Source organism: Lepidochelys kempii, chromosome 25 (genome assembly GCF_965140285.1).
Source record: "Lepidochelys kempii isolate rLepKem1 chromosome 25, rLepKem1.hap1, whole genome shotgun sequence".
In the NCBI taxonomy this organism is placed as follows: Eukaryota; Metazoa; Chordata; order Testudines; family Cheloniidae; genus Lepidochelys; species Lepidochelys kempii.
The window spans coordinates 18,295,303-18,318,332 of record NC_136404.1 but is presented as its reverse complement, the minus strand read 5'-3'; the positions used below and the strand labels follow the sequence as shown (position 1 = coordinate 18,318,332).

At 59.0% G+C, this 23,030-nt stretch overlaps 2 protein-coding genes across 2 annotated transcripts; both read right to left on the bottom strand.

Moving 5' to 3' along the window:
• Nucleotides 1-229: 229 nt before the first annotated feature.
• Nucleotides 230-12,360, bottom strand: CIST1 (colon, intestine and stomach enriched 1). The gene is made up of 4 exons (XM_073323681.2): nucleotides 11,925-12,360; nucleotides 2,455-2,832; nucleotides 1,229-1,389; nucleotides 230-434 (listed from the first exon to the last, which is right to left on the bottom strand). The coding sequence occupies exons 1-4, from the start codon at nucleotides 11,980-11,982 to the stop codon at nucleotides 387-389; spliced, it is 645 nt and encodes a 214-aa protein (XP_073179782.1). The 5' UTR covers nucleotides 11,983-12,360; the 3' UTR covers nucleotides 230-386.
• An 8,484-nt stretch (nucleotides 12,361-20,844) lies between these two features.
• JUND (JunD proto-oncogene, AP-1 transcription factor subunit) lies at nucleotides 20,845-22,524 on the bottom strand. The gene has a single exon (XM_073323667.2). It carries the CDS (start codon nucleotides 22,420-22,422, stop codon nucleotides 21,454-21,456), a length of 969 nt encoding a protein of 322 aa, XP_073179768.2. The 5' UTR covers nucleotides 22,423-22,524; the 3' UTR covers nucleotides 20,845-21,453.
• Nucleotides 22,525-23,030: the final 506 nt, after the last annotated feature.

Sequence of the window (23,030 nt, the reverse complement as noted above, 5' to 3'; positions counted from 1 at the left end):
GATAGAGGGGACAGGCTCCCTCTCCCAGCCTGGGTCTCTGTCTGGCAACTGGTGCCCCCCATGGCAGCGCAGAGCTGATAGGGCAGGGGGAGGGGGACGCTGCTGCTTTTAGCCAAAGCCACACGGGAGGGTGAGTGCAGCCCATGCAGAGTCCACGGCGCCCCTGCCCCCGTCGCGGCTGTGGGGAGAGCTGTGCGGGGCCACAGGCAGCGGGAGCGGAGACCAGCAAAACCAGCAGCCTCTTTATTCCCGCGCAGTCCCTGAGCAGTAGGGGAGCTTTACCCAGGCCGGGCCGGGAGGTGCTGGAGTGGCCAGGACAGATGTGCGGATTCCTACCCTGGCACGAGGCTGGGCTCAGCTCCAGCCAGGGCCGGAGGAAACACTCCTTATTTTGGAGGGTAGCGAGCGAACGGCGAGTCTTCGGTCATCTTCCCCTGTGAAGGAGAGAGGGGAGGGTGAGCGCCCAGGGCCACTCAGAGAGTCAGTAAGACCCCCGCAGCTGGAGGGCAGCGAGGGGAACGCCTGCAGCAACACCCTGGAGCACAGCAGTGGTGGGGCTGGGCCAGGAACTGCCCGCCCCCGGCCCTCCCCCAGGGCGCTACGGCCTCGGGCTGTTACCGCTGGCGGATCGGCCTGGCCCCAGGCACAGACAGCAGCACCCAGATCGGCGCTGTGTCACCCTGCAGCCCATCTCCGCGGGAACAAGCACTGTGCCCTCTGAGCGCCCCGCGGGCCGGCGGGGGGATGCCCGACCTGTGCCCAGCCCTCGCCCCCATTTAACCCCACCCTGTCCTTCAGGCTCTCTGGCGGCTGAAGACCAGCCCTTCTCCTGAGCAGCCCCTCCAGCCCGCTGCGCCAGCTAACACGGGCTAACCTGCTCCTGGTGAGCCCCGGCCGCTTGCAGACTGGGGAGCCCTCTGCCCACACTTCACACCAACACCCCTCCCCGGAGGGGGGCTTGGGGCAGCACAGAGGTCTCCCCAGCCACTGTACAGCAGGGCTCCCAGGCCCGGGCCCTGCCAAGACACGCAGGCCCCAGCAGCAGCTCACTTTTGGCTGGGGCCCAGAGGCAGGAGCCTCAGTGGAAGAGGGGGAAGCTCGTTCTGCCCCTGCCCCTCTGTGGGATGCTGCAATAGCAGGGCAGAGATGCTAGGACCTGCTACAGGCTGGGACAGATGCACGGACAGCGGGCAGGGACAGGGGCCGTGTCTTCTGCGGAGCTACGCACCATGGGCACCTCATCCAGCTTCCTGAACGCCGGCTCCCTCCTGCGGCAGAGCTTCACCACCACCACGCCTGCAGCAATGAGCAGGATGGCCACGAAGATGCAGATCACGGCCACCAGACCGGGGCTCTGGGAGAGCGTGGGCTGCTCCGGGACAGGCACCTCTGGAGGGGACAGAGCACTCGGCTTAGACACCTCCCCAGCCCTGCAGTCACACGGCTGAGAACCCTGCTCAGCGGCCCCGGCTCCCCCCGCTGAGACTACACGTGTCCATGACGGGGCAGAGGACACCCTGGCTGCAGGACTGGGCCCTGGCTGGGGGTCAGGAGTTGCATTGCGGGGTGGGGAGAGGCTGGAGACCAGCTCTGGCAAGTCTCAGGAGAGGCCCCCGGAGCCCCGGGATTGCAGATCTGCAGCTTTGTTTTTTTTTACTTTTTAAATGAGAGTTTCTCTTGCTTCTGGGTCTGAGGAGTTGGGAAAAGGGACCCCCAGGCACAGAAACGCCAGGCAGAAACCCCCGAGCTCCTACAGCTGTGGATTGTTCTAATCCTTTTGTGCGATTTCCGGTGGGGCCAGGCGTTCTGCTCTACAGATATAACTGCACACACCTAGGAGACGCTCCGTGGGGCAGGGCACAGAGGAGCCAGGAGGGTGCTGCCCATTTGATCGGTCATCTCACCCGCCCAGGTACCCACCCACTTTGCTGGAACACCTGTCTCCTCCACCTTGAGGCCTGGGACCGCTGCGCCATCTGGTGGTGAGAGCTAGACAGCGACCCCCGCTGAAGGAAACCCATGGGCCTCACCCACCCTGCACGCCCACCCTGCGCGCCCAGCAGTCGGCAGGCCTGTCCCGTGACCAGTGCTTGGTGCAGGGCGGCCCTGGGAGCCCCGTAGCGGCCAGTGTGGTTCCGTGGCCTGAGGGCAGTGACCACGGCTCGCCTTAGAGGCGCTGGCTGGCTCCAGGGCTCGGGGCTGCCATATGGAGGGCGGAAGTGACTGACCACTGCCATCCTTTGCCAAAGCCCAGGGTGAGCACCAGCCTCCCCTGGTGACAGTCTCTGGGGAGATGCCAAGGACTCAGGGGGTTCCCTGGGGGCAGGGGAGGCAAGCTTGCCTTGTTACCGCTGGGCTGCTCCTGTCCTGGGGCCAGAGGCCTGCAGAGCCTTTTGCCTGGTGCCTCTCGCCCCCGTTAAAAGAGGCTGCACGTCCCTGCACCCCGGTTCTTACCCGAGCCACTGGCCGTTGCGCCGTTGTTGGGCTCAGTCGTGTGGCTCTCACTGGAGCTGGCAGCAGGAGTACTGGAGGTGTAGGGGTGACCGGGGCTGGCTGGGGACAGGGGCGGGCTGGAAGCAGATTCTGGGTTTCTGGACGAGGCCGGAGCTGCTGCTGTGGTTCTGTACTGCGTGGATGCAGCGGTGCTGTCGGTCGGGGCAGCAGGAAGGGAGGTGTCTCCGGAGGCAGCCAGGGAGCTCTGCCGGGGGGTAGTCGCGGTGGCGGGGTGCTGGCTGGACGCGGACAGGGAGCTCTGCCGGGGGGTAGTCGCGGTGGCGGGGTGCTGGCTGGATGCGATTGGTTGGGAGGCAGTTTTGGCAGTAAGGTCCCTCACTGAGGAAGGGGAATCAGAGTTACCAGGTTTGCTCTGAAGATTTCACTCAAGCCGAGGGCGCTGTGCTCCGTGATACCCCAGTGCTGCGGGGGCATTCCCAGCTCACCCCGCTCGGCCCAGGATGATCCCAGCACTAGGAGGGGAGGCCCGGTGGCAAGGGTGTGTTTGCAGATAAGCCAGTAAGCCGAGGGCCCCCACGTCAGATCACGTTCATGCTAGCATCAGCCTGGGACCTCTGCCCCCCTCCCCAAGGGCCTTTCCTAGCCTGTTAGCAGCTTTCCTGCTACCTGGTGTTTGAGTCCAGGCTGCTGGAGACGAGCCCTTAGGAGACACTTGCAGGGTCCAGCGAGGAGCTCAGCCCGCGGGTCGGGACAAGCTTGAAATGGAACCGCTTGCCCCTCGCCACTCACTAAAGGGAGCCCAGTGTTTGTGGAGTCTCGTAACTTTTAACTCATCTCATGGCTTGTTGTCTGCATTCCTAGCACCTCCTGCCCCAGCTGAGATCCACTGCCTGGAGCGGGGGCCCAGGGCTCTGTCTGCAGGCTGCCTCCCTGCTCCAGAGCACCACCTCAGCCCGAGACGCCCAGCACTGCCCTGCCAGTTCAGCCCTTCCTGGGGGCAGAGGCTGCTCAAGGACACCATCTAGCCTCAGGCTGTCATGGAAATGCTGCCAGGCTGGGCTCTGGCCTTGCTGCTGAGGGAGGCAGGCCCGCATCCCAGACAGCAGCTCTGCGCCCTGCAGGGACAGGCTGTGGTCTCAGGGCTGGCTCCCCAGGGGCAGCAGCTGCCCTTGCCATGGCACAAATACTGCATTGATTTTATAGACCTCTATCATATCTCCCTTAGCCGTCTCTTTTCCAAGCTGAAAAGTCCCAGTCTTATTAATCTTTCCTCATATGGAAGCTGTTCCATGCCCCTAATCATTTTTGTTGCCCTTTTCTGAACCTTTTCCAGTTCCACTATATATTTTTGAGATGGGGCGACCACATCTGCATGCACTAGTCAAGCTGTGGGTGTCTCATGGATTTATACAGAGGCAACAGGATATTTTATGTCCTATTATCTCTCCCTTTCTTAACGATGCCCAACATTCTTTCGCTTTTGTGACGGCCGATGCACATTGAGTGGATGTTTGCAGAGAACTCTCCACCATGACTCCAAGCTCTCTCTTGAGTGGTAACAGCTAATTTAGATCCCATCATTTTGTATGTATAGTTGGGATTCTGTTTTCCAATGTGCATGACTTTGCATTTATCAACATTTAATTTCATCTGCCATTTTGTTGCCCAGTCACCCAGTTTTGAGAGATCCTTTTGTACATCTTTGCAGTCTGCCTGGGACTTAACTAACTTGACTAGTTTTGTATCATCTGCAAATTCTGCCACCTCACTGTTTACCCCCTTTTCCAGATCATTTATGAATATGTTGAATAGGCCTGGTCCCAGTACAGACCCCTGGGGGACATTGCTATTTACCTCTCTCCATTCTGAAAACTGACCATTTATTCCTACCCTTTGTTTCCTATCTTTTAACCAGTTACCAATCCATGAGAGGACCTTCCCTCTTATCCCATGACAGCTGACTTTGCTTAAGAGCCTTTGGTGAGGGACCTTGTCAAAGGCTTTCTGAAAATCTAAGTACACTATGTCCACTGGTCCCCCTTGTCCACAAGCTTGTTGACTCCCTCAAAGAATTATAGTAGATTGGTGAGGCATGATTTCCCTTTACAAAAACCATGTTCACTCTTCCCCAACAAATTATGTTCATCTACGTGTCTGACAATTTTGTTCAGTACCAGGCAAAATGGTTGAAACTATAGTAAAGAAGTCAGATTTACCGGCCTGTAATTGCCGGGATCACCTCTGATTTAAACAATATGTTACAAACCACAGTTATTAGTTCTGCCATTGTTAATATCCTTGACGCTGTGGGGGGAAGCCAGGGCCTTGCTGCGGGATAACAAGGCTTCCTAGGGGTGCTGCGGGGATTCAGGAGTGTGTGTATGCAGAGGCGGGGGGTTGGGTGCGTGCTCCCAGCTGGAGCGTGCCCAGGAGTGGCACTAGACACCCTCCACTCCCTTTGCTGGGAGTGACTGCCCGGGCTGATGGGACAGGAAAGCCCCCAGGGCTGTGATGGGCAGGGGAATGGAGGGAGGTTTAATCAGCAAAATCCTGCCTCTCGCTCAGCCCAAGGGGAAATGCCCCCGGGTAGCCAGGCGACTAGCTGGGCACAACCTCTGGCCTGTAGCTCCTCTCCCCACCCCCCTAGGAGCACTGCCTGGGGCCCCGTGGGCATGGCCGTAGGCACCTTCACTAGCAGGGAAAACCCCAGCCCTCCCCACTGCCCCCAGAGCCCCACATTGCCCCTGTCACGGCATTCAGCACCCCACAGACGTGAATTCCCTGGAGGCTGCGCCATGAGCCCCGTGCTGGGGGCGGGGCGTTTCCTCCCTGGGACGAGGACACAGATGCTGCACAAGATTTAAAGGACCAGCCCCAGGCTGCAGAGGAGACAAGCTGGAGAGTGGGCTGCCGTGACCCCTTCCTCCCCCTCTCAGCACCACGGGCTCTGTGCCCCACACAAGGGGTGGCAACAGGCACCACTGCTCCTGCACCTGACCAGCTGCTGCGAGGATTCCCAGAGCCAGCGGGAGGCCGAGGCCCACGCAGGCAAGCGCAAGGAGCGCGCGGGCCACTGAGCCACGGCCTCGATCCATCGACCGGAACAGGCCATGCTCCATCCAGGCCAGTGCCCGGGGGCCAGCCCCGTGGCTTTTCAGAGGGAGGTACAAGAAGCCTCCGAGGAGCAACCCTGAAATAGCTTGTCCCTAGAGCAGTTTCTTCCAAGCCCCAGGCTGCCAGGGGTGGTTTCTGCCCCATCTCATGGCACGGGATTGTTCTTGTTCTCCATAGGGAAGTGCCTAGTCTCTCCCCAACCCCCGCAAAGCAGAGAAATTCACCCAGCATCTTGGCCTCCCTGCCAGCAACTCAATCCTGAAACTGGTTCCTTGGACGTTTCCCCCACAAGAACACAGGGGCTCAGGGTTGAGAGGCCTGAGCACAAGACTGGGAGCCAGGAATGCCCAGATTCTAATCCACTGACTCCCTGGGGGTCCTGGGGCAAGTCACCTGCCTTGGGTGCCCCTCTTTCCCCAGCCCTCCCTAGAGCAGCAGTGAGTGCTGTGCAAACGGCTACAGGTCCCTTCAGTCCCTAGCCCTGCTGAAGCTGGCAGATGTGTAACATGCTCCCATTTCCCCGGCAGGTACAGACTAGGGGGGAGACAACTGTCTTTTGTTGTGTGCACAGCTGGGAACAAGTATCCGATCCTCTACCCAGGCTGCACCCCACCCTCCTGGCTGATGCAAAGTCAATATGTACCCGCCCTCTTTATCCGCACCATCGTGTTTGCTATTCCCAAGCTGCTGCCCTGTTGGCTGTGTGAGCGGCCTGTCCCCACCCTGCAGCAGAGCGGCCAGGGCCCTGGGACTTGCCAGCTGAAGGGAACCCGAATTTTAATGACCAGGATTCTGGTCATGTAGGACCCCCAGGAAGGATGACCATGGCCCACTTAGGGCAGAGACAGGTGCACCTAGGTGGCAGAACTGGTGGATTTTGAGAGGGAATATTTAGGCCCCCCCAGAATGTTTCACTCACACCCCAAAGCTCCAGCTCACTGGAAAACGAGGTGGATGGGGAGGTCTGGAGTCTCCTTTCATTGCTATGAAAACAAGACCTGTTTGCCCAGGCATCTGTATTTGGCCTCCTGGAGTCTGTGACCCGCAGGGCTGCCAATCCAGGGTGCACGTCCCTGGCATTGCTGCACACCCCCACTCTCACAGCTCCTGAAGAACTGAAGGGGAGGCAGTGTCTGCATTTCACAGGAGATCCATGGGTGCTCTCAGCTACCCTCCACGGCCTCCTGTGATCTCTGCACCAAGCTCAAGCCCTGTCAGATGCATCTCTGCACTCAGTTCAGATTGCAAGAACGGCCACACTGGGTCAGACCAACAGTCCATCGCGCCCAGTGTCCTGTCTCTGACAGTGGCCAGTGCCAGGTGCTTCCGAGGGAATGAACAGACCAGAGCGATTACCGGGTGATCCAGCCCCCGTCGTCCAGTCCCAGCATGTGGCAGTCAGAGGTTCAGGGACCCTCAGCCAGGATGGGCAGGAACCCAACCCCATGCTCTAACAGCCACTGATGGGTCCATCCTCCAGGAACTGCTCTAGTTTGTTTTTGAACCATTATTTTTTTGGCCTTCATAACATCCCCTGGCAGTGAGTTCCACAGGCTGACTGTGCCTTGTGAGAAGAAGTTAACTTAGTCTGTTCATTAGGAGGCCACCTTGAGGTGAACAAGAGGCCACCCCCGGCAATTTGACAGCTTTAAGAGTAAACTGTCCCTTGGGAGTTTAGGATACAGCAGTTTCCTTCATACTGGTCCCCTAGCACAGGCATCAAGTCAACAACCGGCCCTTCCAACACCTTACAGGTAGACAAACCAGCGGGAGGCCCTGTTTCTGGGTAGGATCTAAGGCAAGTGCTAATTTCCTGTTCGAAATGACTCATTTCTGGAGTGGTGCCTCCCACACCCGATCTCCCTTCAGTTTCAGAAAGGATAATGAGCCATTGCTTGCTTTAGCCTGGAGGGTTTTCAGTTCCTAAATACAACCCCATTTATTTGCAAGGTTGTTAAGGCTCCGCCAGCCCTTCCAGACACAAGGAATTATTACTCCATTTTTAAATGCCATGACTGTGCCAGAAGCCCTAACCCCATTAAACTGCTGCCACATCCATCATGGGAGGCAAGGCGGAGCCAGAAGAAAGTTTGGGTACTTTCATGTTAAAAGTTTAAATCCAACAAGGGGAAGGCAGCTGAGAGCAGCGGCTGTCCGGGGCCGCTAAGTGTCAGGCAGTTCCGCTGCCAGGAAATCTGGAGGCCCTCGCTGAGCCCGTAGTACGAGCAGCCTGGGACAGTGTCTTAGCCCCATCTCACAGAGCGGGAGCAAGGCACAGAGATTAGGTGCTTCCACCACGCTCACCTGGGAAGGTTGGATCAGACCCAAAGAACTGAAGCCCCATTCCAGTGCCTTAGCCCCACAGACTGCCCTGCAGGCCCAGGCCCGCCTAGAGCTAGGCCCCAGGAAATTCACTCCTGACCTCTGACCTGTAAACCACGCCAGCCAACGCATGCCTTGGTAAGGGGCTTTGCCATTCGCGTGATGGCTCATTCACGAGAGACCCACCTGCCACATTAGGATTCCAGGATGGTATCCCTGGCGGAGTGTACCAAGCCACTGCCCGAGCTCAGACCCTTGCACACTCCCGGCCTGGGGCCTGCCAAGGCTTTAATTAAACACCAAGCACGTGGGATGACGATGCTGGAGGGGAGCTCAGCAGCACCGTTAGAGGCAGCGTTCCAGCTAGGAAAGCCACTGAGGAGTCACAGGAGAGCGAGTGGGAGCGTTTGTTCCTTGGCGTTGGGAGAAATTAATTTTGAGACTTGGGAGATAGGGCAGGTTGGTTCCATGCAATGGGCTGCGGGGGGTGGGCAGGGCAGAGAACCTGCGTGGTGGTGGTGGGGGGGTGAAACGCAGGACAGAGGAAACAGAATCTGCAAGACCTTCTGTTGCCGGGAGGCACCTGCGAAAGGCAGCGGGAAGCCCTGGGCTGGCTCTAGCTGCATCAGACGAATGCCCCCTCCCCCAATCACCAAGAGAGCTGCAGGCACTGCTTGGTACCAAAGCCGGGAACTTTGACAGTCACTTCAGCGGGGCAGAAAAATCTCATGCAGCCCGACGCATGGCCAGCGTTGTGCACGGCCCTGGAAAGACCATCCCTGGACGGCAGTGGGGACAGTGCACATTGAAAGGGCTCAGAAGAGTCATAAGAACAACTCAAGGTTTGGAAAATCTGCTCTGTAGTGGGAGACAAAGGGGGGGGCGGACAAGGGGGGGGGGACAGCTCTTCAGCCTCAGGGGGCTTGATTGGCTGACAAGCTCCTACGGGGGGAAAGATTTCTGACAGTGGGGGGCTGGAATCTAGCAGGCAAAAGCAGAATGAGAGGCAGTGGCTGGAAGCGAAATGAATTCAGACTGGACAGAAGGAGCTTGTATTTCACAGGGCAGGGGACTGCCCGGGTCAGGCCCAGGGGATGTGCTGCATTCTCGGTCATTCAGCAGCTAAAATCGAGACTGGGCAGCTTTCCCCAAGAGCTCCTCCCGAGCTCCACCTGACGTTCCGGGCCGGGTGCAGGAACCGCTGCAGGAGGTTCCCCGGCCTGTGCTATGCAGGGGGTCAGCCTCGAGCATCGCGTCTCCTCTGGCCTTAATCCAAGAGCCAGTAACCACTGTCCCTGCACCGGATAGAGCTGGGGGAGCCCTAGCCCACTCATCCCAGCCCTAGGACAGAGAGGGCTCTGTGCAGTGCTGCCCCCTTATGGCCAAGGGCTCCATGGCATTGTAGCGGCCAGGCACACAGCCAGCTCTGCTGCCCCTCAGCCTGTCTTTACTGAGCCCGAGCCTGGCACCCGTACGGAGTGACGGAGAGCCCCGTTCAAGAAAGGGGCACAAGGACACGGCCAGCAACCTGGCAAGAGGCCAGAGGCAGTGGCCCAGGGAAGCCCAGTGCATGCAGCAGGTTTGCGCCGTCATCGGGGCCCAGGGGTGGGGGTGTTACACTCCAGCGTGTGGCAGATGGCAGGGCCCAGGCCCTGCGGAGGCCTTGTGGGAAAACCGTTCCCAATCCCCACGCTGCAGCAGCGCCCCCTAGAGTGCTGTGGAGGGAATCCTGCTGCAGGTCCAGGGAGTTCTCAGAGCAGCAGCTGCCGAGCGGGTTATATGCCATCCTTGCTGCTGTCTCCACACTGCCCCTCTCCCGGAGGAGACGGATTCGTCCCAGCACCGCGGAGCTGTGCAGCCCAAGCCGTGTTCAGCGCCAAAGGCCTTTTCCCTGGGGAAGGGGCGGAAAGTGGCCCGGTTTAGGGAGGGGAACCCCCTCTCCATGGGGAGCAGAGTCCGTCCATGCCTGGCTCTGCACCCCAGAATCCGCAATGGATCTCAGCTCCCAGGCCCAGGACAGAGATGGAGGAGCAGAGCAGAGCAGTTTCTGCAGCAACAGTCAGCCACGAAAGGGTTAATAAGACAGCTCTTTCACGGCGTGTCAGAGCTGCCCAGTGCACTGAGAGGGACAGTTCTCTGCCCTCCTGACAGCTCACAGCCATCAGCCTTATTGGGATCCAGGAAGTGGGCGGGCAAAGCCCACCCACTGCTAAAGGATCCCCCTCCAGCCTAAGGGGGGGGTCCACAGGACCTGGAAAACCAAATAATTACGGGGGACAACTAATGAACAACAGGGACAGGAGTGCGGTCAAAGGGTCAAACGAAGGGAACCGGACGGGGACACCGAGCAGAGGACCCCGGACAGCGCCCACTGCTCCTCGAAGGCGTCAAGGGAGTCAGTGGACGCCGTGAGCGCCAGGCAGGCACCACTGCCCCTGGAGGGGGGTGGTCTCCGGAGCTAGGGGAGCTAGATTTTCCATGCAGCAACCACTACAGACTACGCGGGGCCCTGCACATGGTGGCTGCCGGAGGCAGGACTCCCAGCCAATGGGCAAATATGGCAAACCTCCACCATCAGGAAGACAGGAGCCAAATGAGTCGTGCTGTCAGACCCTCTGCATTACAGGCCTAGCTCTGCCCTTCCATGTTCAAGCACCAGGAGGAAGGCCCAGGGTCCAAGCTGGGGACCGGGATAGTTAGGAATTTGTTAATAAAAGGAAAGAAAAGGAGGACTTGTGGCACCTTAGAGACTAACCAATTTATTAGAGCACAAGCTTTCGTGAGCTACAGCTCACTGCATCAGATGCATATTGTGGAAACTGCAGCAGACTTTATATATACACTGAGAATATGAACCAATATGTGAGAAAACCTGGATTTGTGCAGGAAATAGCCCAACTTGATTGTCATGCACATTGTGTAGAGAGTTGTCACTTTGGATGGGCTATCACCAGCAGGAGAGTGAATTTGTGTGGGGGGGTGGAGGGTGAGAAAACCTGGATTTGTGCTGGAAATGGCCCACCTGATGATCACTTTAGATAAGCTATTACCAGCAGGAGAGTGGGGTGGGAGGAGGTATTGGTTCATATTCTCTGTGTATATATAAAGTCTGCTGCAGTTTCCACGGTATGCATCTGATGAAGTGAGCTGTAGCTCACGAAAGCTCATGCTCAAATAAATTGGTTAGTCTCTAAGGTGCCACAAGTCCTCCTTTTCTTTTTGCGAATACAGACTAACACGGCTGTTACTCTGAAACCTGTTAATAAAAGGGACAGGCCAAGCACATTGAGCCTTTGCAACCGGCCAAGCGGGTTTGTCTGCATCTGAGCCCAGGGAGCCTGCAGGGCGCCAGCTCCATTTGCCAGTGTCCTGTAACAAACACACAGGGCTGCTGGCCTGAAGTGTCACTGGTTTAGCGCTGGGGGGCACTGCAGGGGGGACACACTTGCCCCCACCTCACAGCCCTGGGGTAACTAAGTCTACGGTGACTTTCTGACCCCCCCCCCCAATTTGGTTTCAAGAACACATGCACCCTGCAGCAAGGGCACTCACACAAAGTGGGGGGTTGGGGGATTGGTGCTGGAGCTGGGGGGGCTGCCGCACCCCCTGGCTCGAAGGGGTTCCCATCATATCCAGGGGTTACAGTTTGGTTCAATGGCTCCCAGCACCCCCACAGTACACGCTGGTCCAGCACCCCAGGGGAGGAGGGGTCTGGCTCGAGAGCACTGGATTCTGGTGCAGGAAGGGGGGCGGGGAATCTGCCTGGCCCCAGGGCACAGTCTGGGAACCCTCCCCACGAGCCAGACTCTCCCTGGGGTGACCAGCACCCAGACCCGAGAAGCTTTCGGATTAGAAAGTTTCTTCACTCCCCCCCGGACGGTTAATGCTGACCCTGCATTAACTCATCAGACCCCCCCCCCGGCTGTCCCCCTCTCCCCGGGGAGCAGGAAGGAAGGAGCCCCCGATGTGCGCGGGGGGCGGCAGACCCCGGGTCTCCCTCCGGGCGGGACCTGCCCCCCAGGGCTGCCCCTCACCTGCGAGCGCCAGGCACAAGCCGCAGCCGATCAGCAGCCAGCGCGTCCCCCGGGCCATGCTGGCGGCGCCGCTCCGGCTCCCGGACACCTGCCGGGATCCTGCCACGCAGGAGGCGCCGCCCCGGGCTCCAGCCCCGCCGCACCTGGGCGGAGACCGGCCGCCGGGCAGCCCCTCAGCCCGGGCCGCTCCCGCCCCCAGCCAGGGCCCGGAGCGGCGCCCGCACCCGGCGAGAGCCAGGCACCAGCCGGGACAGGGCCCCTCGCCCGGGCCGCACCCCAGGGGGCTGGGGACTGTGGGGATCTGGTCCCCGCTGCGGGAGGAGAGTGGGGTCTAGTGGTTAGAGCGATGCCAGGTGGCCACTGGTGTCCTCTCAGCTGAGCTGCTGCCAAGCGCAGGCCAGGGCCCTTCCCACAGCCAGTCCCAGAGCAGATCTTTTGGGAAAGCAGCGGATCCCACTTTAAACATTGCCAGGGGCATGGCCAGGCTGCCCCTCCCCCCCTTCAGTAAATTGTTCCAGTTAGCTACCCAGCCTGTTAAACATGCAGCCCTTATTTCCTGCCCGGACTCCTGGCGTCTAGTCCCAGCACTGCTACTAATTTATTCTATGACCTTGGGCAAGTCACTTCCCCACTCTGTGCCTCAGTTTCCGCATCATTAGTATGTGCAGGCAGCCAAAGCTTCCCCTTCCAAAGCCCGTTATCCAGAGCTGGCGTCACCCCCAGGTCCTTCCCAGCTCCCTCCATTTCCCAAACCCCTGGGTGACACCATGTGTGGCCAGCAAGCTCAGTGTGTCCTGCCCCAGCCTATCCCAAAGCTGTTTCCTGTCTGCTCCCTTCCTGGGGCAGGGGTAGCCAGAGTTGTTAAGTGGGTTATTTCTCACTCTGGTGCCCTTTGGACCAGCAGCTGCCTAGATTCCTTGAGCCCCCTCCCTAAGGTTCAGGGCTCAAGCCCTTGCTCAGGGGGTGCTCTCCTGGCCTTGCCTGGGCCCTGCGGGGAGGGGAGAAAGCATAGGCATCATGGTTCCCGGCTGTCACTGTGATGAAGTGGGACTGTTCTTAATGTTTCCTCTGAATAGTGTGGGGGTGCCTCAGTTTCCCCTAGGCAGTTCTTAAGTATCTAGGGGGTTGGAGTAAGGGTGTATGATCATTGCAGAGCCCTAGAGGGCAGGTGTGGGCAGGGGTCTGGACACAGAGAATGGCCGACACCCTGTTTCCTGGCAACTGATGGCCTGGGCCCTTCCCCCCCTGCGAGGTGAGAGCTAAAGGGTTGGAGAACAAAGGAATCAGGTGACCACCTAGCCCGGGAAAGGAACAAAGCCCAGAGGAGGAGGGGCTGGAGGGGGTTTTCAGTTTGGGGCTGGCTGGGACATGGAGTGAAGTGCAGACGTGGTTGTCTGGCTCACTGCCCCCCAAAATGGACCCAGCTGAGGGGTCCCGTTCTCTGCACCTCAAGCTCTGTGTTAGACCATGTTCCTGTCGTCTAATAAACCTTCTGTTTTACTGGCTGGCTGAGAGTCACGTCTGACTGCGGAGTTGGGGTGCAGGACCCTCTGGCTTCCCCAGGAGCCCCGCCTGAGCGGACTCGCTGGGGGGAAGCGCACGGAGGGGCAGAGGATGCTGAATGCTCCGAGGCCAGACCCAGGAAGGTGGAAGCCGGGTGAGCTGTGTGTCCGGCAGACAGGCTGCTCACAGAAAGGCGACTACCCCAGAGTCCTGACTGGCTTCATGGGGAGCAGCTCCAGAGCATCGCCCAGGGACTCCGTGACAGTCACTCACTGCAGGGGCTTTGCCCCCTGCCCGAAAAGACACTGGAGACAGCTGAGAGAGGCACCAGAGGCCCTGGCAGGTCCCATGCCAGCAGTTATGTGAGGAATGGCCAGTACATGGCAGAGCCTGGCTGTGAAGGGTGGCTGGAGAGACCTGACCTAGAGCAGTGAGTGGCAGAGACTGGGACACTGAGCTTCCTCCACTCCCACCCACCTGGCACAACCCCGGGCCCAGCTCTCAGTAAGCCGGCCCAAGCTTTTGCCCAGTGCCACAGCCCTGCCTGCAAGGGAAAAGCATTGTGGGTCGGTGCTGGACATTTTTGATCAGGCAACTCACAACAAACAGTCCCAGCCAAAGGAGAGAGGCTTCCTCTTGGGTCTGTGATTCTGAATGGCATCCAGGCAGAACAATGTACCAGGGATTAGGAAAAAATGTTTATGCAAGGCTGGGAGGAAAACTTCCTCCCCACAAACCGCAGCCTGCTGGCTGCCCCAGAGCTCCCCCACACAGCCCGGGACAGCGAGGGGGCAAACAGGGCACAGCATTGCTGCATGCAAAGGGGGGCTTCAGCTACTAGCTCTACCATCTAGCCCTGTCTGAAGTCAGCTCATCGGCTGTTTTAACAGGGGTATTTTATCTGCATTCCTAAGGGTTGAGCCAAAGTCCCCCCCGCCCACCCCCATACTCCCACTGACTTCCCTAAGCTGTGGGTCAGAGCCTCAGGCCAGGAACACACAGCTCCTAGCAGAGTGGGACTCAGCTTGTGGTCAGAACCTGCTCCAGTAACGCAGCTAACGGCCCTAGGATAGCGGAGGAGTAACTGGGGCCAGTCTAGCGAGGGTCTCATTACTAACCCTTCCCCTCAAGGAGCACCTCACCGGCAGGAGGGGGAATGCGCTCTCAACGCCAGCTGAAATTACTGGAGCTCCAGTCTCTAGAGATGACCTAAAAGAACAGGAGGACTTGTGGCACCTTAGAGACAAACCAATTTATTTGAGCATAAGCTTTCGTGAGCTACAGCTCACTTCATCGGATGCATACTGTGGAAAATAGCTTATGCTCAAATAAATTGGTTCATCTCTAAGGTGCCACAAGTCCTCCTTTTCTTTTTGCGAATACAGACTAACACGGCTGCTACTCCGAAACCTGTGGAGATGACCAGTCATCTTCTTCCTGCCTGAACCCTTGTGCAGTGTCACTCAGTGCTGTCCAAAAGCCATTGTGCTCCACCCCAGAGGTAGCTTCAATAGAGGACCCAGCTATTTCTATAAACAGAGCAGAGCCTGAACCCCCTTCCTCAGATCACTAGGTCGCATTCCCCCACATAATCCTAGTGCTACCCAGCAGCTCTTCTCTAGTGCTTTTCTGCAGCAGATTTGAAAGCGCTTTACAAAGGAGGTCAGTATCCGTGTGACTAGCCCCATGCTTCTCAGACAGCAGCTTCAAGGTATGACAGGGCCCCTCATCTCTGCAGCACTAAGGGCCTGCGGCCCCCAGTTCCCGCTGGCAGGGCGGGGGCTCTGCACTCGGGAAAGCCAGGCCCCACATCAGCAGGGAGTAGCTTAAGGCAGCACCCCATATGAGCTGACTCCACAGCCCATGACCCTGGAGCTGATGCAGCACAAAGAGGGAATGCAGACTCTGGAACCAGCCCCATCGCCTTTAGCAGAGCAATGTTGTGCAGAGTTCAAAGGCAGATGGCCATAGTGACCAGCCCCTGTGTGACCATTTGAACAATAACTTCACCACTGTGTCCTGCTTCACGTGGTCAAGCCTCCAGCCAGCCATCAACTAACTGATCCTAGCTGGAGCCCCTTGCCCCCAGGGTCCCATGGGGAGTCAGGGCCAGTGCTAGGCTGGGGCAGGGCTGGTTCTAGGGGTCCATTATTGCGGGCGGGGGCAAGTGGGTATTCTGGGGCCCTGGATGTCACCATTTCAAAAATAAGCTCCCTGCGAGGAGTCCAGGGGCTAGTCAGAGCTCTGTGGAATCTGGGCTTTTACGGGTTTACAAAAGCTTTAGTGATTTGGCTTCTGTGTCAGTATTTTGCTGTGATTTATAATTTACATGGAGACTGAAGACTCTCCCATTTGCAGCTGTTCCGATCCTTGACCCTGGATAACCCCCTACGTGCTTTGGCCTGACAATTTTGGATCCCTTGAAGATAGTGGGGGGGAGGGGTTTAAAATGTCCTCTTCTCCCCCCCCACCCCCATTGCACTGGGCCTACATGGGATGCATACAGGGAAGTCACTGCTGTGTTTAAAAGGATGCCATGCCCCTGACAAAGGGGCAGGGAAGGGGGGGTGGATTTATGGGGAAAACACCCATTGCAGCCTAGCCAGTCAGTGCACTGGGAGAGGCGCTTGCCCCCCAGCAGGAGGCGTCACCTGCTACATGCATGGATGTGAAAGAGCAAAGCACCTGCAAGCAGGGCCAGGCCTTCTGTGCAGCCCTAGGGTCCTGCAGGAGCAGTTCTGCCCTGTGCCTGCATGTGAGGAGATCAGGCACCTGACAGTGTCACTATTCACTGCCATGTCCCCTAGGTTTGGGCCGGGAGGAGGGGGAAGAGAGATGATAGCCCTGCCCCTTCTATCTGATCACATACCCCTAAACCTGACCTCACCCTGCAGCATCTCTGTGGAAGGCAAGAGGAAGCCACAGCGGCTCCTGTCCCCAGCCCATCCTTCCCTTCCCTGGGGCCTTCTTGTCATTCAACAGTCATCCTGACCCTGAAAAGTCCCTCAGCTCCCCCCAGGGCCAGCCCCTAGAGAGCCCAGACCCAGCTGCTCTGCCAGGTGCCTGGGCAATCCCACGCGGTGGGTGCTGGGTTTCTCTGAGTGCCCCCCAGCTCCCCAGGCCCCCCGCTGCCCACAAAAAACCTGGTGTGACAAAGCCGGGCTGTTCTTAATGTTTCCTCTGAATAGTGTGGGGGTGCCTCAGTTTCCCCTGTGCAGTTCTTAAGTATCTAGAGGGTGGGATAAGGGTGTATGATCATTGCAGAGCCCTAGAGGGCAGGTGTGTGCAGGCGTCTGGACACAGAGAATGGCCGACACCCTGTTTCCTGGCAACTGATGGCCTGGGCCCTTCCCCCCTTCGAGGTGAGAGCTAAAGGGTTGGAGAACAAAGGAATCCGGTGACCTCCTGGCCCGGGGAAAGGGACAAAGCCCAGAGAAGGAGGGGCTGGAGGGACTTTCAGTTTGGGGCTGGCTGGGACATGGAGTGAAGGGCAGACGTGGCTGTCTGGCTCACTGCCCCCCAAAATGGACCCAGCTGAGGGGTCCTGTTCTCTGCACCTACAAGCTCTGTGTTAGACCATGTTCCTGTCATCTAATAAACCTTCTGTGTTACTGGCTGACTGAGAGTCGCATCTGACTGCGGAGTTGGGGGGCAGGACCCTCTGGCTTCCCCAGGACCCCACCTGGGCAGACTCGCTGTGGGAAGTGCACAGAAGGGCAGAGGAGGCTGAATGCTCCGAGGTCAGACCCAGGAAGGGGGAAGCCGGGTGACCTGTGTGTCCTGCAGACAGGCTTCTCCCAGAGAGGAGACTTCCCCAGAGTCCTGCCTGGCTTCGTAGGGAGCAGCTCCAGAGCATCGCCCAGGGACGCCAGGACACCTGACCCTTCACCACTGCTTCCAAAGGGTGGGTGAGCTGGAACGTGCACTCCAGTCTGTGGCTGCTGAGGCTGGGGGGAGCGGACCTGGTGCCATCAGATGCTCTGGGGCAGGGCCTACCCCCCGCTGACTAGGACTGCTTTCACTAGAACACAGGACTGGGGCTGCTAACAACACCAATCACCCCAGGCAGCAGGGTGGATGCTCCCACAAGTGGGAGGTGGGATGGACAGCCCAGACTGCCAAAGGAGAGGCAGGAGTAGCATGGTGGGGGAAGGCAGACAGAGCTTTCTCTCTGCAGCTGTCCAGGTAGGGGCAGCGGCCAAAGTGCTCTCCATGGACAGCAATGGGACAGAGGGGCAGCGGGAAAGCCCAGGTCCGTGGCTCACGGGTGGGTAGGCAGATGGGAAGGGAGCACTTTGAACCCCACAAGGGGTGGAGAGAATGAAGCACTCAGTCCAGGGCAGTGCCAGCAGCAGACGGGAGATGAAGGCGAGGGAGAGCAAGGGGAGAACAAGCAGCAGGAGGGAGGCAGAGGCTCCAGGCTCTCAGGCTGTGGGGCATGAGCTGACCCCTCAACAATTTTGCTGAGATGCAAAGCCAGGGCCAGGGGCCCAGCTCAAAGGACAGGGTCTCAGCTGTGCTTCCCTTCAATCGAGGTTACCACTGTTAAGCACCTGAATGCTACACCCAGACCACGCATTTGGGGCTGAGTCCCCTGTGTGGTGAGTGAGGCTCTGGGCCCCAGAGCAACCGGGGTGGGGGGCCTGGGAGAAAGAGGAGAGAGGAGTCCGGCTCCCAAGCAGGGTGTTTAGCTCCACCATCCCTTGTTTCAGGTTGGCTTCAGGACAGAAGCATGGACAAAAAACAAACACTTTTTAGGCTATTTCACTCAGTCTGAGAAAAGCCTTTAGCAGGGTGGGGATTAGTCTGACCCCAGCACCTGCAAACTAAGCAGTTAGGGAAATCCACTTCTGACTTCTTCTGGGCAATCCCAGAAATCTGACTTCTTCCCCAGCCTTTCCAGGCAAAACGCAAAAGGAGGCTTTCCAGCCATTTTATCCTGTACAAGCTGTTCTCAGCGTGGGGACTGCTGGCTGGGGCTGGGAAGCGGAGTCCCTGCTTTGGGCTAGCTTTGAGCTTTAATGTATATTGGCTGCAAATGGGTTTTTATTCCCCTCAGTTTTGTTGCCTGTTTAGACAAATGAGGAAAAGACTCAGTGCCAAGCAATCTCCCAGCATAAATTATAAGAGCTTTAAACCACCTTCCCCCTCTTCCCAGGACAAGTTTTCGCCCGCTGACTTGCTGCCAGGGTTTAGAATGTTCCAGCCAATGTATAAATTGTTAGAAACAAAGTGGTTTGTCACCCTCAGTTTCTCATTCCAGGGAAGCACAGTGGTTCTGGTGTTGAGTAGTTGTTTTTAGATACAACACAGAAAACAAAGATCTCTATGATTAAAGGCTGCATGACACTGATCTGGCATCCGTTCTCGTTCTTGATAGTGAACTCAGATTGGGCACCTCAGGCTGCTGGTTTTGAAGAGTCCCTGAAAGGTGTCCAGCTGCACCACCTAATACATGCAACCTGCCAAGCCAAGCAGCGATGAGGGCCGGGGGCACAGGCCATTCAGGAGGTGGCACCCCCCAGCAGGCCAGTACCAGACCCACTGCACCACCTGGCTTCCCTAGACAAGTCATTACTTGGAGCATGGCTCCTCCCGCCAAGCGTGGGCGTCACCACTTGGGAACAGCACTCAAAGGAATACTGCTCTTTTGTTCACTTCATTTCTGGCTCAGCGTCATTCCTGATGTCACCACAGGGTTGGGAACAGAAGTTGGGGGTTATCTGCTACAGTAAAGACCAGGCAGGAGACACAACTGGTTCCTTGCTCCCACAACAAAGTGCAACCTTTAAGGACACATTCTTTAAAGATTTTACAACACTGTCTTGGAATGCTGAAAATAAAGCTCCTATGAATGCTGCCTTTCCCATTGGCAAAAGTTTGTTTTTATTTCCCCCTAGGGCCTGAGCAAAGCTGGAATCCACCTCACCGGTTGTTCACCATTTAGATTATGTACCAGTATCAGTGACAGCCAGCCAGCTCTGGGCCTAGCATTGCACAACCAAGTACCATATAAGCTGTACACACCCCATTTCAGTCCTATTAAAAGTGGCTAGTTTTTAAAGGATCTCAGACCACTGTGGAAATGTTAGAGGACTCCTCTCACCCTGAGCTTTACCATTAGAGTATTTCACAATCCATTTTCCTGGCCCGATGAAAACCAACCTGAGCATGATCAAGTTAACCTTGAAAAACAACAAGGAGACCCTTCCTTGTGCTCCTTCAGTAAACAGGCCTGTATGAGTGGGCCCACATGCAGTCACACACCAAGTGGATAAAATTTAATGCGACTTAGACTTCTTGTAAAATTAGAGCCTAGACCAAAACTCACCTAATGAGCTGTTGCGGTCTTGGATTTTGCAAGATTATCCCTTCTAGAAACCACCAACCCCGCTGTGGTACTGTCAGATACTAAGACACCTCAGTGTGAAAGTTTCGTCTGACCCAATCTTTGACACTGTTTTACACTTTGAAAAAGGCATTTTCCTTTAAGCTCTTGACCAGTTTGCTGCAAATCTTAGCAAGACAGAGCTGCCACTTAGGTAAAATATTTTGGACCTTTCCTGTAATCTAGTATCACAAGCCACTGGCCAAGGCAACCTACGTGTTTAGGGCTTAAGTTCGTTTCCAAGAAGAAACTTGCAGAGCTGTCAATTACAATTAGCTAGAAGTTTGCCTAGTCATAGGGTTTCTAAGAAACCAAGCAGCCCCCTTCACTTCCATTTTCTCTCTCAACTCATTTCCTTCTTTCTACCCTTCTTTGTGCACGCCAGGCCAAGACAAGTGCCACAGGTGATGGACCCAAGAACCTGACAGTTCATTTTTTGCCCCCAGTCACCCCTTTGAGGCCTGTCTATTAATTCACAGAACAGCAAGACTCCAGCAGCCGCCACCACAACTAACCAGCAGGGAAAGGGCAGCCTGAAATGAACACAGACTTGCAACTGGACCAGGTGTCCTTACAAGGAATTGCCCCAATTATGGTGTCTAACATTTCAGAGCACACCACCACAAGCTGCTGTTTAAACGCCTCGTTCCCCCAAGGATAGTCACCTGCGATAGATGCTTCCAGGGCCAAGCTCTACTCTCAGCAAGAACCCAGCTGGGAAGCTTCTTCCTGTGGGGGCGCACAGATGTAGTTTCCACAATGGGCAGGAGGGGGAGCGCTTGACCACATGACACCTCCACCCCATAACTGGAGCTCAGCGCAGCTTCTCCTCCTTTCTGCAACAAGTAGTTAGGTCAGGGAAGGGGGCGGGGGAGCCTCCTTCCCTCTGCCTTGGGGAGCACCAGCCAGGCCAGCGCCCAGCAAGCAACAACCAACCCAGCTCTGATTAGGCAGAGCTGGTGGCTGGCTTTACACCACCTCTCCTGCGGTGGGGAGGGGGGGGAAGAAGAGAGAGACAGCGGACACAGCTCCTGGCACAAGACTTTACTGCACACTGGAATGTGGAGCATAGAACAAGGGGGAGGAACATTGGGCCCAGTATAAACATAAATAGAGCAAAAACACTTCAAACAACAGAACACTGGAGCTTATCGCCTGGGGCCGCCCCAGGCCCGGCTCTGCAGAGGCGGAACCTGGGTAGCTCTGCAGTCTCTTGGATTCGTGCGCTCGGAGCCGGGGGGCCGAGCTTGTCCGAGCCCTGGCGAGGGCAGGAGTCCGCGCCGGAGCGCTCGGTAGGCGATACGGGTTCCGGCTGACCGAGCCGGGCGCCCCCCACCCCAGCTTTGCCACTGCGCCCACAGCCCCCCGGCAAGGCAGAGGCCCCTCCCGAGTCTTGCGGCGCCCGGACCAGCGCCCCCTCTGCTCCCGCAGCCCGGGAGACAGCGGCCCCGGGCCTGTCTGGCGCCCCGCACGTGCGTCCGCAGCGTCCCCGCACCGAGGGCCCCGGCTCAGTTCAGGCGCCCCGGGCGCGCACAGCCCCGCTACGGGCAGCGGGCACGGTCCGCTGTGCGCGCCCCCCGCGCGGCGCAGGCCCCCCGGGTGCGCCCCGGCCCCGGCCCCGGCCCGGCCCGGGCGCGCTCAGTAGGCCGGCACCTGGTGCTGCTGCGGCAGGAGCTGGCAGCCGCTGTTGACGTGGCTCAGCACCTTCTGCTTGAGCTGAGCCACTTGCTCGCGCAGCAGGCTGGCGGTGGAGGCCAGCTCGGTGTTCTGGCTCTTGAGGCTCTTCACCTTCTCCTCCAGCCGCGAGATCCGCTCCAGCTTCCTCTTGCGGCACTTGGAGGCGGCGATGCGGTTCCGCAGCCGCTTGCGCTCCGCCTTGATGCGCTCCTGCGTGTCCATGTCGATGGGCGACAGCGGCGGGCTCTCGCCGAAGCTGGGCACCTCGGGCACGATCTGCGGCTCGTCCTTGAGCGGCGGCTGGAGGCGCGGATGCGGCGGGGCGCCCCCCAGCCCGGGCGGCGGCGGGTAGGGCACGGTCTCGGTGGCGTAGTTCACCGTCGTGCCGGGGTAGCTGCTCAGGTTGGCGTAGACCGGCGGCTCGGGGGGCGGCGGCGGCGGCTGGGCCAGGCTGGCGGCGGGCGGCAGGTCCCCGGGCGGCCCCCCGGCGGCGCCACCGCCGCCGCCCGCCCCCAGCTGGTTCTGCTTGTGCAGGTCCTCCAGCGCCTTGACGAAGCCCTCGGCGAACTCCTGCTCCTCGCTGGCCGTCACCTTGGGGTAGAGGAACTGGCTGCTGGTCGGCGTGGTGGTGACCAGCCCGTTGGACTGGATGATGAGCCGCTCGAGCTCGGGCGAGCCCAGCTTCAGCAGCCCCAGCTCGGCGGAGCTCAGCAGGGCCGGGCCCTCGCCCCCGCCGCCGGCCGCGCCCCGCAGCGGGTGGAGCGGCTGGCCGGGCGCCTTCAGGGTGGCCACCACCTGGTCGCTGAGCCCGAGCCCGTCCTTCTTCATCATGCTGCCGCCGGGGAAGGGCCGGGGGAGGCCGCTGCTGCTGCCGCCGCGGGACGGGGCCGAGGCGCTCAACACATCGTCATGGTAGAAGGGTGTTTCCATCCTCCCCCGCCGGCTGCGGGGGGCGCCGGGCGGCTGCGCCCGCGGGGCGCCGGGCCGAGCCTCCGGCGCCGGCTGCAGGAGGCTGCGCTGGGGGGACCGGGCACCGGGGCGGCTGGGGGGTCGGTCCCGCTGGGGCTGCCCCCGTGCGGGGGGGGGGGGGGCGAGGGGGGCGGGTCGGTCCCGGTCCGGCGGCAGCGTCCCCGGGCGCTGGGGTGGGGGTCGGTCCCGGTCCGGCTGCAGCGGCCCCGGGCGCTGGGGTGGGGGTCGGTCCCGGTCCGGCTGCAGCGGCCCCGGGCGTTACAGGCTGGACGCGGCCCGCGCTCCGCTCCGCGCTCTCGCATACACGCGTCGGGGGGGCGCCCCGCGCCGCCTTAAATACCCAGCGCCAGCCCGATGAGGTCACCGCGTGCGGCCGGGATTGGCTGCAGATGACGTTCTGGTCGGGGCACATTTGCATGGGGGCGGGGCACGGCCACGACGCCCCTCCCCGCCTCCTTGGCCGCCCCCGTCACCACGGCGACCGGCCTGTAAACGGCACAACAGCGCGGAGCCCCCTGGGTTGATGTCATAGGGGGCGGGGTCACGGGGGGTTGGCGCGCGGGCCCGGC